This window comes from Pseudochaenichthys georgianus, chromosome 24, assembly GCF_902827115.2.
Source record: "Pseudochaenichthys georgianus chromosome 24, fPseGeo1.2, whole genome shotgun sequence".
Lineage (NCBI taxonomy): Eukaryota > Metazoa > Chordata > Actinopteri > Perciformes > Channichthyidae > Pseudochaenichthys > Pseudochaenichthys georgianus.
The window spans coordinates 1,483,412-1,499,383 of NC_047526.1; the positions used below are offsets into that span (position 1 = coordinate 1,483,412).

Genomic DNA, 15,972 nt, shown 5'->3' on the forward strand with positions numbered 1-15,972 from the left:
GCTGCCAGCTCCTCCGTAATCTTGAAGTCCGGTGTTATCCCGCGGACGAATACAAGTAACTGGCCTGTGTCGCGGACATCACAGCTCTCGTCCAAAGCCAAGGAGAAAAAGGCGAAACTTGCCACTTCATGTTGCAGCTGAAGCTCCAGATTCCCCGCAATTTCCTCGATCCTTCTAGTCACGGTTTGCCTGAACAGCGGGACTTGCTCAAATGCGGCTTTTTTTTCAGGGCATATTAGTGCTGCAGAGTCCACTAAGCACTCTTTGACAAACTCCCCCTCCGAGAACGGCTTACTGTTTTTAGTGATTTTGTGGGATATCACAAAGCTGGTCTTGGTTGCTGCATCCCTGGATGTGTGAAGCTTGGTAAAAAAAGCCTTGCTGCTTTTGCAGCTTAGCTAGCAAAGCTTCCGATGTCCGCGCCCTTTCAGCGTCAGTCAAGTTTTTATATTTTGTAAGGAAATATTTGTATGTATTCATGCAAACTGTGAAGAAGCTTGAAAATGATTTGAGTAAGAAAACTGTGAACTGTTTTTGGGGCCTGTGAACATTTGGTTTTGTGAGGACAAAGGAAGAGGGGGAAGGTGTGGAGTTAACATACAGTCATCTCAGATCCCTGTGATAATGAAGCTGAGCCACTGGGATTGGGGAATTTAAGCAGCCAATCACTGGTCTGGAAGGGAGGCGCAGATAACTCCTCCTTTGGTCAGCGAGGTATTTAGACAGGAACCCCGCTGTGTTCGCTCTCTCTCTTCTCGTGCTGCTTGGACTGGAGGTCTGGCGGCCTGTGGGCAGGAGCCAGGAGTAGGCCAACTCCTGACATTACACATATGATACGATATGGTTGTGTATGGTAATGTATTTGATTGTATATTACCATTAAAGTGGATTATTGTTTAACGGTTAAGTGTATGCTTTGGATTTCCTTCATGTAAGATAACAGCTTGTGTAGGGACGCGGGGAGATTTGGAAATGCGGCCTGGTTATCATTTATACCTCCTAACAATTTCTCCGCGTGTTTCGTCTTGTAATGCCGACTCACATTGTAGTCCTTATAAACAGCTCCCCGCAAACTAAACGCACGGCTTTACCTCCGACTTCAGTAAATAAATACTTAGCAGTCCAATTTGTGTTGAAAACCCTGCATTCAGCATCTACCTTTCTTTTTTTAGCGGACATTTTGAGGGCTAAAGTCGTCTTGTGACAAGGATCCAATCATGTGCACATCTTGATATACGTATTGCGTCATTATGCACGTGAATAAAAAACAACTTCTGCATGGGCAGATGTCCCGACTGCCCATGCGCTTTTCTGAGGACCTCCTCACGAAACCTGACAGGAACCACGATCTGATACACTGGCCCACCAATGAAGCCTTTCCCACGTGACCACCACTTTCTGACCAGCAATCCCTCTTGCAGCTGACAACCCCTGGTGACACCATTTCCATCCTCGGTGGAGAGAACCGCCTCAAAAAATGGACCGAGGGAGACATCCGCTTTCTGCTCCATCACCAACTCACTGCGGGATACCGACAACAGCAAGTCAGGAATAACCACCGAATCTATCTCACTGACCTCTTGACCCTGCTCAGATCCCTCCTGCGCACGGCTCACAGCCCGTGTCTCAGAGCAAGCCACCAACACTGCAGGAGAGCACTTAACATTCTCCCCTGCCTTAACAGTCACAGTGGGTGAAGATGACTGCATGGTAGGCGGTGGTCCCTCAGCCCACACACGGCTGCCAGCCAGGCCGTTACCCAGGATAACATCCACACCACCAATCGGCATTACAGGACAGACCCCCGTGGCGACCTCACCCTGCACCAGACCTGAGTTAAGCACCACTGAATGCAGAGGAACAGGCACAACAGTCATTCCCATACCTCGCATCCAGACAAAATCCCCAGTTCCAGATTTGTCCGAAAACGGTAACACAGAGCTCAGAATGTATGAGTCATACGATGCAGTGTCTCTCAAAATCTTTACCGGCACGCTGATATCACTTCCCACCAATGACACGTATCCGGTTGACACAAATGCAGAAAACACTGGGTCCTTCCACCCGCATGGCTCATCAATCTGCTGACAGGGAGAGATGACAGGTAACGGCACCACAGACACAGCACAAGCAGCAGAGTTAACCTGGCCTACACAGTTCCCCCTGCTAGCCTTAGCTTTGGGACAGTCAGCCTTCCAGTGCCCTCTCTCCCTGCAGTAATGACAGATTTCCGAATCTCCCAGTGGCGGACCTCGTATCTCACGCTCACCCCAGTGCGGTTTAGCTTTCTCTTCCCATCTCCCTGCACGATACATACCCCCTTCATCCTGGACCCTGAAGTCGCGACCGCCCCTGTGCGTTAGCACATAGTCATCTGCCAGAGCAGCAGCCTCTGCAGCAGTCTTCACTTTGCGCTCGCTGATGTAAACCGCAATGTGGCTGGGCACAGCATTTTTTAATTGCTCCAACACCATCAACTCACACAATGCGACATACGTATCCACTTTCAAGGAGTTACACCACCTACCAAAAGAGGTAACCAGATCCCTGGCAAACTCAACATGTGTCTGCCTGTCAGACATCTCCCAGGACCTGAACCTCTGTCGATAAGCCTCAGGGACCAACTCGTAAGCCTTCAACACAGCAGTTTTAACCCTCAGATACACTTTGCTGTCCGCCATCGTTAAAGCAGAATAAGCTTCCTGGGCCCTACCCGTTAGCACACACTGCAGCAATAAGGTGCTATTAGCATCTGACCACTCTCTGCTCTCAGCAAAACGCTCAAACAAGGAGAAAAACGTATCTGGATCTCGTTCATTAAACTGAGGCACAACCCGCAGATTACCGGCCACGTCAAATGGAGTAGCTCTATCAGGGAAATTAGAGGCCTGACTTGCAGCCCCAGCAGGTAAACCCAACCTCCGCTCCTCTAACTCAAGCCTTTTAATTTCTACCTGCAACATTAACAGTCTCTCTCTTTGTTCAAAAGTCAGGTCTGTATCACGGGAGCCAGACACATTGCCACTGTCTCTGCCAGGATCAACAGTAATGTTTCCCCCTTTGAAAACACCCAACTCGAACAGATTTGCTCTAACAATCCCTCTTATGTTTTCCTTCATCCTCTTATCCCCAACATCCAAGCGGAAATGTTCAGCAACACCGATCAGCTGCTCACGTGAGAAACCCTCCAGTAGCTCCTCTGTAGGCGCTCTCACAAACTCCTCCACACTCTCCATCATGCAACACTGAGTGCACGTTCACGCTACCACACACCCTACACGCTACCGTGGCCCGTCCCTCTAACTGCCTTCAGAAACTAGCTAAACTCCCCGCTAATCTTCAGGTGGTAGTTATGGCGGGTACTTATGCACTAACTACCGTAAGCTCGGCGAAGCGACCAGCAAACCGGCAACTCCACCCGCAGCCTCGGCGTGCTCCCGAGCTAATAGCTCTAACCACTTTCACACCACACTAACAGCCCCCCCTACGACCTCCAAGGAAGACCGTACTACACCTAACAGGGACAGAAACCACGGTAACTAACGATCTGTGCTCATACTCGCTGCCATACAATCTCCGTGCACTAGAACTGCAAAACACTCACCCCCGCAACGCTACTCCCAAACAAACAGCCGCACCCAGTGACAACAGCAGCTGCGCAAAATCCGTCCGCAAAACGGACATCCAGTTGCACACGCTTCCCAGGTCCAAAGCAACGAGCCCCCATCTGTTACAACCCGGCTCCTGGGCTGCAACAAAAAGCAGGGAGGCGAGACGAAGGGTAAGAAAATAACAATTGTTTATTCTTAATAAACAATGTAATGAACAGAAACAGCCACAGGTCCCAGAGGCTGGCACGGAGAAAGTGCCCAGAGGAGTGAGAGCGACAGCTTGCTCCTCCTATATCCTTTTCAGCGTGGCTCACCCGGCAGGTGCGCCTCATCAGACAGATTGCAGCTGGGACCTGACACACAAAACACACACAACCAGACGGCACCCCACGTGGTGTGGAGGGGTCGTCACAGTATCAATAGGGAATTACATATCTGAGCAGACAAATATGCAGAGTTCATCAAGGCTCCATCCTGGGGCCTCTTCTCTTTAACGTCTACAGTACATTAGGGATGTTAAGATTCACATCGGTGCACCGGCATAAACGTTCAAAATGCGAGTGCACCGGTTGAAAGAGTGCACTTCGGCCACAGTTTGGGTTGAACTTGCGAAGCATCGATTGTAGCGTCTTTGCATCGGTAAAAAAACGATTCATTCATATAAAATCCCCTCATCCTGTCAGCACTCAGCAGAGACGATCTTTGATCTTTGCTTCGCACTACGGAGGCAGAGAGTCTCAGTTATCAACAAACATGGAAGTCGAGGAGAAAGAGAAACACAGCGCACTGAAAAATACTTACAAATCAAACGTTTGGCAACACTTGGGATTGTTCAAGAAAGACGGACAACTTCACAAATCGCAAGCAAATTGTAAACGATGCCGAGCCGCTTTAAAGTACACAAGTAGTACGAGGAACTTAGCGACGCACATAAAGAGGCGACATGGGGTCTGCGGCTGAAAAGAGAAACCTGAAAGTTAGACTATGAGTGAAATCACTCAGTGAGGTGTTCGGTCAGAGAGAGAGGTGTTTAGTTTATTAGCCTGTGACGGCCAATAAAGGTTTAAATGTCTTCCTCACTGTAAGCAGTTATGAAATACCTGTTTGAGAAAGAGGTTATTTGTATTCTTTATTGTTCATATAGAACCCACTGCTTTCTGCTCACTGGTGAGTCAGCCTATGGATGAGTGTTCAGCACATCAGGCAGCAGCTGTATGGGCATGGCTCCATGGTAGCTGTTATTTTCACATTGTTAATCATGAGCAATGCATCCTTACATTGTTTAACTGTGAGGTGTTATAACATGGTACTCTGGAGAAAGAGAACACTATTACAAAGGACTTGTGAAAAGGCCAGTGTGTGAAAGGTCCAAGTGGTTTTTTTAAGATAAAAAAGAAACATGATGGGATGTGTGCAGTACTAGTAGAGAGAACCAAATATGTGAAGCACTTTTTTGTTAATTTATGATTTGCTGCATAAGGAATAAAAGAAAATCCTCTGTCGTACCATATTGAATTGTATCATTATTTTGCATCGTGTTGAATCGTATCGTCCCGAATCGCATAATGTTGAATCAAATCGTATCGAACTGTATCGCAACAGGGGTGCATCGTATCGCATCGCATCGCCCGGTGCTTCAAATGTACCGTTAATGTATCGTATCGTTGGCAACGTGCAAATGCACTGTAACTTTCTATTTAAGTTGTTTGATTTGTATTCTCTTTGCTTTTTAATGAATATTAAATGTAATTGAATTGTATAATGTGTTTGTTTTGCATGTCTTAATGCTTTTTCTTTTTGTGAAGCACTTTAAATGGTCTTGTTTAAATGTGCTTTATAAATAAACTGACCTTGCGTTGTACACTATATGTAGATGAACCGTTTTAATGTAGCCTCAGTTTGAAGTAGTTGGAAGGGTGCCCCCTTGAGATGTAGTATCTCACTATCTCTGCCTGACTTGTCATGCTGGGTGTTCATGTGCTGTGTTCCTGTTGCAAAGCAACATCATTGTAATCCCAGATATAACAGTGAGGAGGTGTTTGTTGTGATAGAGGTTATAGTTTTCTCTGGTATGTATGGAGAGTGTAAGGAGACACCCGGACTCTGCTCTCTGACCTCCCCCCCCCCCCCCCTGATCCTCGCTCAACACAAGCTGCAGCCTGAGTAGTGAGGGGCTTTTCAACATTTAATATGTTATTACTCAATGTTCATGTTGGGAGAAAAATTAAGATTAATGAGTTAGATTTTCAAGAAGCTGTGATGGATGTTTGCTACAGTTTTACTCCTTGTTTTTATTCCACACATGTTGGGCTTACAGTTTGAATCTCTTGTTTTTAGTGATGTGTTTCCATGTGCGATAATATTATATCCTTTAGAAATGACCCAAACTACTACTACCACTGTAGTGGTGGCAAAGCCTTGTTGTGCAACATGAAGTATGATCTTGTGATGTTCACACTGCTGTATCGCTCAGCTGACAGAGCTTCAGATCACATGCATGAATACGTTTACAAAGAAGACCGGACAAACCATTCCTTAGCAGAAGAGTCAGGAATACAGTGCCGCTGCTAGGCAATCTCTAGATCACTGACTTACTAGTCAGCCTGGCTGTGAGTGAGGTCTTTGCTGAGAATACCAATGTGCAGTTGGCCAAACATGGAGAAGGAAAAGTGCTCTGCGTCTCAGTGAGCTGGGGAAGTAAACACATCGTGGCTCAGCTAAGCCCAACATCTGCTTTCTGGTGGTTAGTGTGTCTTTGACATTGCATGAACGTGTTATATAAAGGATGACATTGAACCCAGCAGTGCATAACAGCTTTACTCTTTAGTTTCTTCCAACAGAGCACTTAACTTTGTGCAGGTATTGAATGGGTATAAGAAAAAAGAAAACAGGGCTAAAGCAGGTTGAATCTGTTAGCGTTGAACAATAACCTTTTCATTTAGAGAAATACTGTATATTGTGATGCTCTATTAAACAGATTTTGCTTTGAAAGTCCAATTGAGAGTACAATTAGAATGTAGCTACGATCAGACATAAGACTTCCAGCAGGACTGACTGACAGTAGATGGTTACTTGGCCCGATCTGTGTTTTTAGCAACCCCTATGTTCCTAACTGTTGTTCAAATCCTGTATTTCCTTACACAAAAGGGGAAGAGAATTCATGTCATATGGACTATGACCCTGGCTCTGTCTAAAAAGTAAATATAGAGCTGCCTGGGGCCTTGTTGTGCTCGTGTATGACATTTCTGACATCCATAACTGGAATGTGGCAACCTGTTTATTAGTCACTTGAGACATTTAACTTCCACATGGTCCTATGGGCTAGAACGACATAACTGGGACATATTAGGAGCTGCCTATGACATGGTCTTTGTGGTTGAGTCACCGCTGTTGTTGGACCTTCACTTGGCTCATTTGGTTTAGCATGTGGCCCTTCAGATCATAGGAGAATAGCCTCTGACAATACATCCTTTGTACTGGAAGTGACTCGCTCAGGCACTTAAGAGCCTCTCACAATATCGATAAATATAGCAGCTGGTGGTCTGAACTTGGAAAACAAGCAGAAAGCTCAAGTCTGGGGCTGCGAGGTGGAGCAGGGATATCAGAGCAGCTGCTTCTTTTCTTCCTGCAGGGTGCAGAGTGAGTGTTGAAGCTTTAGACCAGGGCTTCTCAAACTCCGGACCATGGTCCGAATCGGGACCGAACTGCAAATCAATCCCGACCAAACCATGTGTCCCATTATAACAAATACAAATTATACAAAATAAAAACTTTCTGATTCTGATGTAAATTAATGTATTAATTAATGTATGTCTTGTGTCTGACGTGTTGTGAGAATTAACGTGCATATATATTTACTTGTGTGCGAGCGTGACACGCATTGCAGTTAACTGCAAGTTTACCTTGACTTTCTAATGCTTCTAATGCCATTTTTGCCGAGGTTCAAGGCATTGGCTACAGACAAACAGTGCCATTTCTCCCACTAGTTCAAGCCACCATACTACACTGAACAAAAATATAAACGCAACACTTTTGTTTTTGCTCCCATTTTTCATGAGATGAACTCAAAGATCTAAAACATTTTCTATTTACACAAAATAACCATTTCTCTCAAATATTGTTCACAAATCTGAAAAAACGTGTGATAGTGAGCACTTCTCCTTTGCCGAAATAATCCATCCCACCTCACAGGTGTGGCATATCAAGATGCTGATTAGACAGCATGATTATTGCACAGGTGTGCCTTAGGCTGGCCACAATAAAAGGCCACTCTAAAACGTGCATCTTTTCTTTATTGGGGGGGTCCGAAAACCAGTCAGTACTGGTGTGAGGGGTAGGGTTAGGGTTAGGGTAATGTTGTGAATTGAGTGGCCCATGGTGGTGGTGGGGTTATGGTATGGGCAGGCGTATGTTATGGCCAGGCCAGGGGTGCTGCCTGTTGAGCCCAAGGTGAAAGGGTGCCACGGACCTGCAAATGGATACAGGGAACTACCACTCAATCTGACTGAGTCAGTCAGGGGAGATATTTGGATGGGTGCACTGTCTGCCTCAGACAGAAGCCCTCTGTTGCCTCTGTCTGTCCTTCTTTCTATTCTCTCTCCCACTCTTTCTCTCAGTTTCCAGGCTTCCCATCTGTATGTGATTTAAGCACGGGCTCAGGGGAGAGGCAAGTTCGCTAGGGGAGAGGAATCAGGGCAGGGAGGGAGGGAGAGAGGGAGGGAGAGAAAGGGAGGAAGTCCACACAAGTTTGTTTCACTGGCCGGCTGGGACTGTATCTGGAGGTCGGAGCAGAGGAAAAGTGAATCCAGAGCGAGAGGAGCTGCCCAGAAGACTCTGACAGGGACAGGCAGAGAGGGACCAGTGCTCCACTGGGCAAACACACCAATATGGCTGCTAGATCTCTGTTCTGCCTTCTCTGCATCCTATCAGGGATTGCCTATCCAGCGTCTGCCGCCCGGCTTGGGGAACAGCAGCAGACATTCCCGAATGTAAGACAGATTTGCTTAAATCTCTTTTTGGCTACTAAACTGTGCATGTTATGTTTAGTTTGTACCTACTGCACATGTGTAAGGCTGATGCGTGTTAGGGTACAAACTGTAACAGATGAGGCAGGTTTGAGGGTGATGAGTTATGGCTGTCTATAGAGCTCGGTGCTGCTTGTGTTCATACGTGTGTGTTTGTGTCATCAGACGTAGCCCGAGGCTAAAGCACTGAAGTGCTCTGAGTTCAACCCTGTCTCCTAAAAATTACGTTCCCACAGAACTAAACTGCATTCTCAATTACGTTTAGCTAGAAACGTATTTTCTCCCACGTTACGTTAGTTATGAACGTATCTCAAATACGTTTATTTTCTACATATCTTCTAGAAACGTATTTTCTCCCACGTTACGTTTGTTATGAACGTATCTCAAATACGTTTATTTTCTACATATCTTCTAGAAGCATATTTTCTTCCACGTTACGTTAGTTATGAATGTAACTTAAATACGTTTATTTTCTACATATCTTTGCCATTTATTGTCTTGCTTATAATAATGATAATTCGTTATTTATAAATATCATTTTAGAGCACACCATTGAAATCGACAATCGGGCTCGATATATAGTTAAATTAAAATCAGTAGGCGAGGCTGTAATTTCGCCAGCTGTTACTCTCATGAGCGAGGCAGAACATAATAGTTTTAACATGCCAAAAAGCTGCTGTGTCGTTTATTGCACCTCAAACATTAAAACAAATCCAGAGTTACGTGTTTCTGTACTTCCTCTAAGAAGAAAGGACAGTAACAGAAGAGCTCTGTGACTTCAGGCTTGATCGCCGTTCAAATGACAGCGCTGGTTTCCCCAAAAGTGGGCGGGGCTGTAAAGTGAAGTAGATTTACTCTCATCTATTATTCAAAACCATTCTATTTATTCTAACGTAAATTACATGCCAGTGTTTTATCTTTTATTTATTTGTTTTTATTTTAAATCGTATAATGTCTGACTTTTTTTCCGTCTGTGAGGAAAAGAAATGGGGCTCAGAGCCTCAAAATACTGAAATCTGTATTTTTTTAAATCTTTTCCTTCTAATTTATTATTCTTTTCTAAATAACACACTGTTATTTACTCAACAATAACACACAATTATCCTTGTTTTTATTTATTCATTTAATTCTATAATCTTGGGCTTTTTAGCCGTAAATAAAGTCACCGGAAACAGACGGGACATTTTGAGCGATACACACCACAAACCCACTAAACTGATTACCCAAGATCCTCAGCTTGAAGCTTGTTGATTGGATGTTTTAGCCGCAATGCACGCTGGGATATGGTGTTGATATGATATGGAGATATGATATCCGACAACGAAAAATAAAATAATACCTAATTCAGAGTGTGCTTGCTTTTCTCTTTGGAAGTCATCACATAACGGCATTGTAATACACGGTTCGGCTGCATTAAATATTACACATCTGCCGTAATTCTTTATTTATAGAGAGAGACAAACAGGAGAACTGCTGCCAAAACTGAATACTTGACGTGGATCATAAATATATCAACAATTAAACAACATCTTCAATTTCTTTTCACAAAATACGTCTCCTTGCAGTATCAATAGTAATTCGGCTGACTTTTATATTTGATCCAATTGGTATATTGGTTATATTTACACCATAACGGTGCACAGCTGATAAAAAAGGACTTGTAGTTTTTAAAGATATTACTGATTTTCTTTGAATATAAGAATCTAAATACTGAGTTGAGAGAATAGTCAGGGGATTTGGGTGATGGGAGACACATCTATGGAATCACAATTTCAATAGCTTATTAAATGAAGGATAGCCTATGCCTTTCTGTCTGTGATGTTTTACAAATCAGATATTAATGTGAAGAAGTAAAACAAGAGAAATAGTACAGCAATATCCTGTAAAATTATGTAAAAACATGAATAAAATTACACATCTTCAGATGTTATACATAAGTGTCCACACTAATAATACAAAGTTATTATTAGTATGCTGTGTGTACCTTGTGTGCACCGCCTAGTGGTTAAAGCATGTTATTGAATTATTTTTGTTGAATAATCTTATTTGATCAAAACAATATTAAGAGTACATACTTTCATAGGGGGAAAGTAGAAGGTCAATGATAGAAATATAGAATATAAAAAGTCAAGAAGATACTAAGTGATCTCTACAATAAAACAGTTTAGTGCTGGATGTTCAAAGATATTAATAGGAGGATGTGCAAAACAGAAAAACGAATTAACCTTTATTAACACATTAAAAAATACTTTAGGTTAAGGTCTTCTTTTAAACAAGAAAAAAGCTCTGGGGGTATCTATCTACAGATGAATATTAAGCCTGACAAAGTACTTAAGGTCTAAAATATTGCTTTCCTGCAATGTTAACTATGTTGAAACACTTATTTTAAATGATATTATACACATTAATTATACTCTTATGTATGTAGATAGAATAAGAAATGTGCAGAATATGACAGTTTAATGGTGGAGGTATACAGTACACACATATTGATAGATGTCTGTTGAGGAACCTGCGACCCAAGTTGTATATAAGATCAATACACCTTAGAAAACCTTGAAATCTTGAAAGGGATATGCAAAATAGCCATTATACAGTTTTTAATTAACTATTAGTAGAGAATAACGAGTAATGAATATACTTTATAGGGATCTGCAGATAAATGTTTAGTCTTCTCAAGCACCAACTATCAAATATCTCTCCTGATTGTTGGCACTTGACAATCACCTTCCCTGAATTGTATTCAGGTGTAACTAAAGTCTGCTTTAAGGGTTGTTTATATTCCACATCATTAATCAGAATCTGCAAAGTAACTAAACTAAATGTAGTGGAGTAAAAATACCAGGTTAACCTCTGAATTGTAGTGGAGTAGAATAACAAAGTAACAATAAGCTGTCGTGTGGGTATATATTAATGCTGCCCATTATGGATACAAGCGATTTTCACCCATTTAGTAATTACATGTTTTAAATGTGTACACACCAATGTGTTTCCTATCGCCTAAACCTCCAGGGCTGTACACAGTTTAATACTGTCAACTTCTACATTTGGGAAAAAACGTCTTTTAAAACTACAATTCCCAGTAGAGACGTGCCATAGAGAACATGTTGCGAAACACAATAGCCAGCATGTGTAGTTCTGGTGGGGCGTTCGAGTCCAGTTTTGAATAGTCTGCCGTGGTTTCGTTCCATTTCAAAGAGCTTTAACCTTGGCGCAACATCACGGGGTTTGTCAACGGGACTGTAGTCCCAAACGATAGCTGGGGATTATGGGTAGTGTAGTGTCTTGGGCCATCCTAAATCTCGAAATGTCCCGTCTGTTTCTGGTGACTTTATTTACGGCTAAAAAGCATGCTAAAATGCCCAAGATTATAGAATTAAACGAATAAATAAAAACAAGGATAATTGTGTGCTATTGTTGAGTAAATAACAGTGTGTTATTTAGAAAAGAATAACAAATTAGAAGGAAGAGATTTTAAAAAATACAGATTTCAGTATTTTGAATCTCTAAACCCCATTTCTTTTCCTCAAAGACGACAAAAAAAGTCCGACATTATACGATTTAAAATAAAAACAAATAAATAAAAAGATAAAACACTGGCATGTAATACGTTAGAATAAATAGAATGGTTTTGAATAATAGATGACAGTAAAATCTACTTCACTTTACAGCCCCGCCCACTTTTGGGGAAACCAACGCTGTCATTTGAACGGCGATCAAGCCTGAAGCCACAGAGATCTTCTGTTACTGTCCTTTCTTCTTAGAGGAAGTACAGAAACACGTAACTCTGGATTTGTTTTAATGTTTGAGGTGCAATGAACGACACAGCAGCTTTTTGGCATGTTAAAACTATTATGTTCTGCCTCGCACATGAGAGTAACAGCTGGCGAAATTACAGCCTCGCCTACTGATTTTAATTTAACCATATATCGAGCCCGATTGTCGATTTCAAAGGTGTGCTCTAAAATGATATTTATAAATGACTATTATCATTATTATAAGCAAGACAATAAATGGCAAAGATATGTAGAAAATAAACGTATTTCAGATACGTTCATAAGGAACGTAACCTGGGAGAAAACATGTTTCTAGAAGATATGTAGAAAATAAACGTATTTGAGATACGTTCATAACAAACGTAACGTGGGAGTAAATACGTTTCTAGCTAAACGTAATTGAGAATGCAGTTTAGTTCTGTGGGAACGTAATTTTTAGGAGACAGGGTTGCTGAGTTACTATCTCCACCACTGTCATGCCCCCCCCCCACCCCTCCCTGGCAGTTCCCTAATAGAAACCAGCTGCCAAATGTTGAGCAACCTCCGGGAGAGAGACAGAGAGCACAATAGACAGTAGACATGAGAAGCCTCACTATGCCATCTATTTTGATTTAAAATTATATTCTGCTCAATTTTCATTCAATGAAATCCATGTTGGTCATACTGTATCGAGGCCAATGTTTTCTTCTGTAAACTATATATTTACAATCTGCAATGGTCTCCCCAGAAAGCAGTGTAATTGTTGCTGGCACCGTTTATCTGCACCAGGTGTATCATTTGCTTTTCCCAAAATCTTACCATAACAATAATTAATTTGCCATAACCACATTTAGAAAACCAGAATTTAAAAGCACTGATGTTAAAGTTAAACAACTGCATGTGATGGTGATCTGGGGTTTAGCAGTGGACCACGATTGATGATCTTCTCTATCAACACGATTGATATAATTAACTCAATCGGGGAATAACATTCTTAATGTTTCACTTCACAACACCATCAGATGTGTGACACAATTATAAACAGCCAATGCTGACAATAGGTTAGCCTTTATTGAACAGTTGTGATGTCATCTAAGTCTTCCCTGCTGCACAGCTTTTTAAATCTACACGCAAGACTCCCTTCTTCTCCCTGGCCTTCTAGTCTGAGCGGAGCACGACTGCTGACATTTCCCTGTTTGATGTTTACATTTGCTGTTGTCATTTATTGTCTTCGGTTTGCTCTCGCAGTAAAGTGTTTCATTGCATGTACAGCACTTTGGCTCGACCACAAATCGTTTTTAAAATGTGCTATATAAATAAAACTTGATCTGATTTGACGTACAGTGCTAGCTGCCTGTCGCTGCTAGCACCCCATGTCAGATTGGTCCAAACTACATCCTTTTACACAAATGTTCCCGTACACCGAGACTGTAATTATGTGGCAGCTTTGAAGGTTTGTGGGGTTGATTTGAACCCATTGGTATAGAAGTGATCCAGAGAGCCACGAGGATGCTCTGTATAGCGACTTCTCAAGCTGAGAGAGTAGAATCAGTGAATAGACACAACCTGGGAACATGGCTCCAGAATGGAGACTTGATTAAGGCCCAAACTTGGCAGTGCTACAAGTACAATTTAAACATTTATTTCTTGTTTAATTTATTGTGTAAGTGTTTATTTCTCGCTGTGTGAGCTTTCTTTGTTGAGGGTCCCCTGAGAGGGGCCCCTGCAGCCAGACTGTCTGTGCACAGTTACTGAGGATGAGATTCTCATGACCCTGACTCTGTCCTGTTCTCAGGAGGAGGAGTAAGCATGACTTCAGGGTCTGAACCTCTCCTCGATGTCAAAACAAATCCAGCAGCAGCTTCAGTCAGGACGCAGAGAGGAAATGAAATACAGCCTTCAAGCTCTAACATTAATCCACTTCATTTTCCCAGTCTGGCAGAATGATGTCGGCAGGCACATGGACGTTAAACTGAACCCATTTGAAACTGATCTTTCACACACACACACACACACACACACACACACACACACACACACACACACACACACACACACACACACACACACACACACACACACACACTTTTGGGGCAGAGTGAGTGTTGACTTTGGAAAGCACTGACAGAGACACATCCTGTGTTTGGCTGTGCACCGCAGAGATAGAGCCGTATGGTATTTAGAAGCATTCAGTCAACACAGGAAATGCACTGACTCCTGGAAGGGAAGAAGCTTCACATGAGAACAGGGAGAGGCTAATGTTGAATGTCATCGTTGTTCTCCACTGTAGTTAGGGCAGTGGGATGGCCACAGAAATACTTCACACCTCATAGCTGGCGAAGGCTGCAAATGTCAAGTTCTTTAATTCTCAGAATGTTAAGCGGTATTGAAATGAGCACAATGGTTAACATTCCTATTCTCATTTTCAGATTCCACTAACCCCAGGGAAACGGGGGTCTTGTCAAAACATTTGCTGTATTTTTAAGATAAGAGTATATCAACTTGTGGGTAGTTTCTGGGCTTTATAAAGAATATTTAACCTCGCCCTAAAAACTGAGGAGGGTCAGCTCGCCTGGCTCAAAGTTAAACTATGGCTATTGACATCTCTAAAGTTCACTGAGGATGTTTCTCCCACACTAGTGGCCATATCAAGGAGGGCAATATGGAGTAGTGTTGCACGGTGTACCGATACTTGAAAGGTACCGCGATACCCTGCCGTTAAAAACGGTACGATTCCTCCGTTACATTAGTATCGGTACTTTAAGAATGACGGGGGAAAGTACTCCCGTGAAAAAGCGCCGTTTTAATAAGAGCCGTGTGTCTTCAGCGCTCTGCTTCCACTCCCTGCACTGCAGCGTGCCTGCAGTCCCGCCCCTCTCAAGCACACTGTAAGTCCCTCCCCTCGCTCGTGCACGCTATAAGTCCCTCCCCTCTCTCGTGCACGCTCTAAGTCCCTCCCCTCTCTCGTGCACACGCTAGCTGCCAGAGCATGTGAGAAAGCGAGAAGCATGGCTGCCAGTGGGAGTGCAACTGCCGCTGCGCCTCGGCTTGTTGACAAAAAAGACGCCAGAAGCGAAATGTGGAAGTATTTGAGCGACAGTGAGGGCAAGCCTGCGGACACCACGAGGCCTGTCTGTGAGACATGTTTCAGATCCCTGCAGACCAAGGGAGCCAACACATCAGACTTGGCTAAGCACCCGCCGACCGGCATCCAGAGCTGTTTAAAGAATGTAAAGACAGACAGGTTAGCAAATGTGATCGATAACATAATTACATCAAGCTCAAGCCATGCCCTCACATCTAAGTCAAACTAGTGTAATTTATGTTGCAATTAATGGCAATGATAACCGTCTAATATGGCTATCTTTTTAGCTAACTTATCAATGTGGTTCTGGTTCTGGTGTGAAATAAAGCACAATAATTACATTTAAGACTGTTTCCCTTTTTTTAAGAAAAGTATCGAAAAAGAATCGGAATTCGTTACTCTCAATGTCACTTTCAATGTATGTTAGAAGAAAAAGAAACATGATCATGCATCAGTACATTTAAACCTTACACTGTGTCCATGGCTTTCTCCTTAGC

The 15,972-nt window shown here is 42.8% G+C and overlaps 1 protein-coding gene across 1 annotated transcript in view; it reads left to right on the forward strand.

Moving 5' to 3' along the window:
• The first annotated feature begins 8,335 nt into the window (after positions 1–8,335).
• Positions 8,336–15,972, forward strand: part of lama4 (laminin, alpha 4) — a 43,986-nt gene continuing 36,349 nt past the window's right edge. Inside the window, exon 1 of the mRNA XM_034075669.2 lies at positions 8,336–8,599. Coding sequence (XP_033931560.1) covers positions 8,498–8,599 — 102 coding nt within the window. The 5' untranslated portion in view covers positions 8,336–8,497. The remainder of the gene's footprint in view (positions 8,600–15,972) is intronic.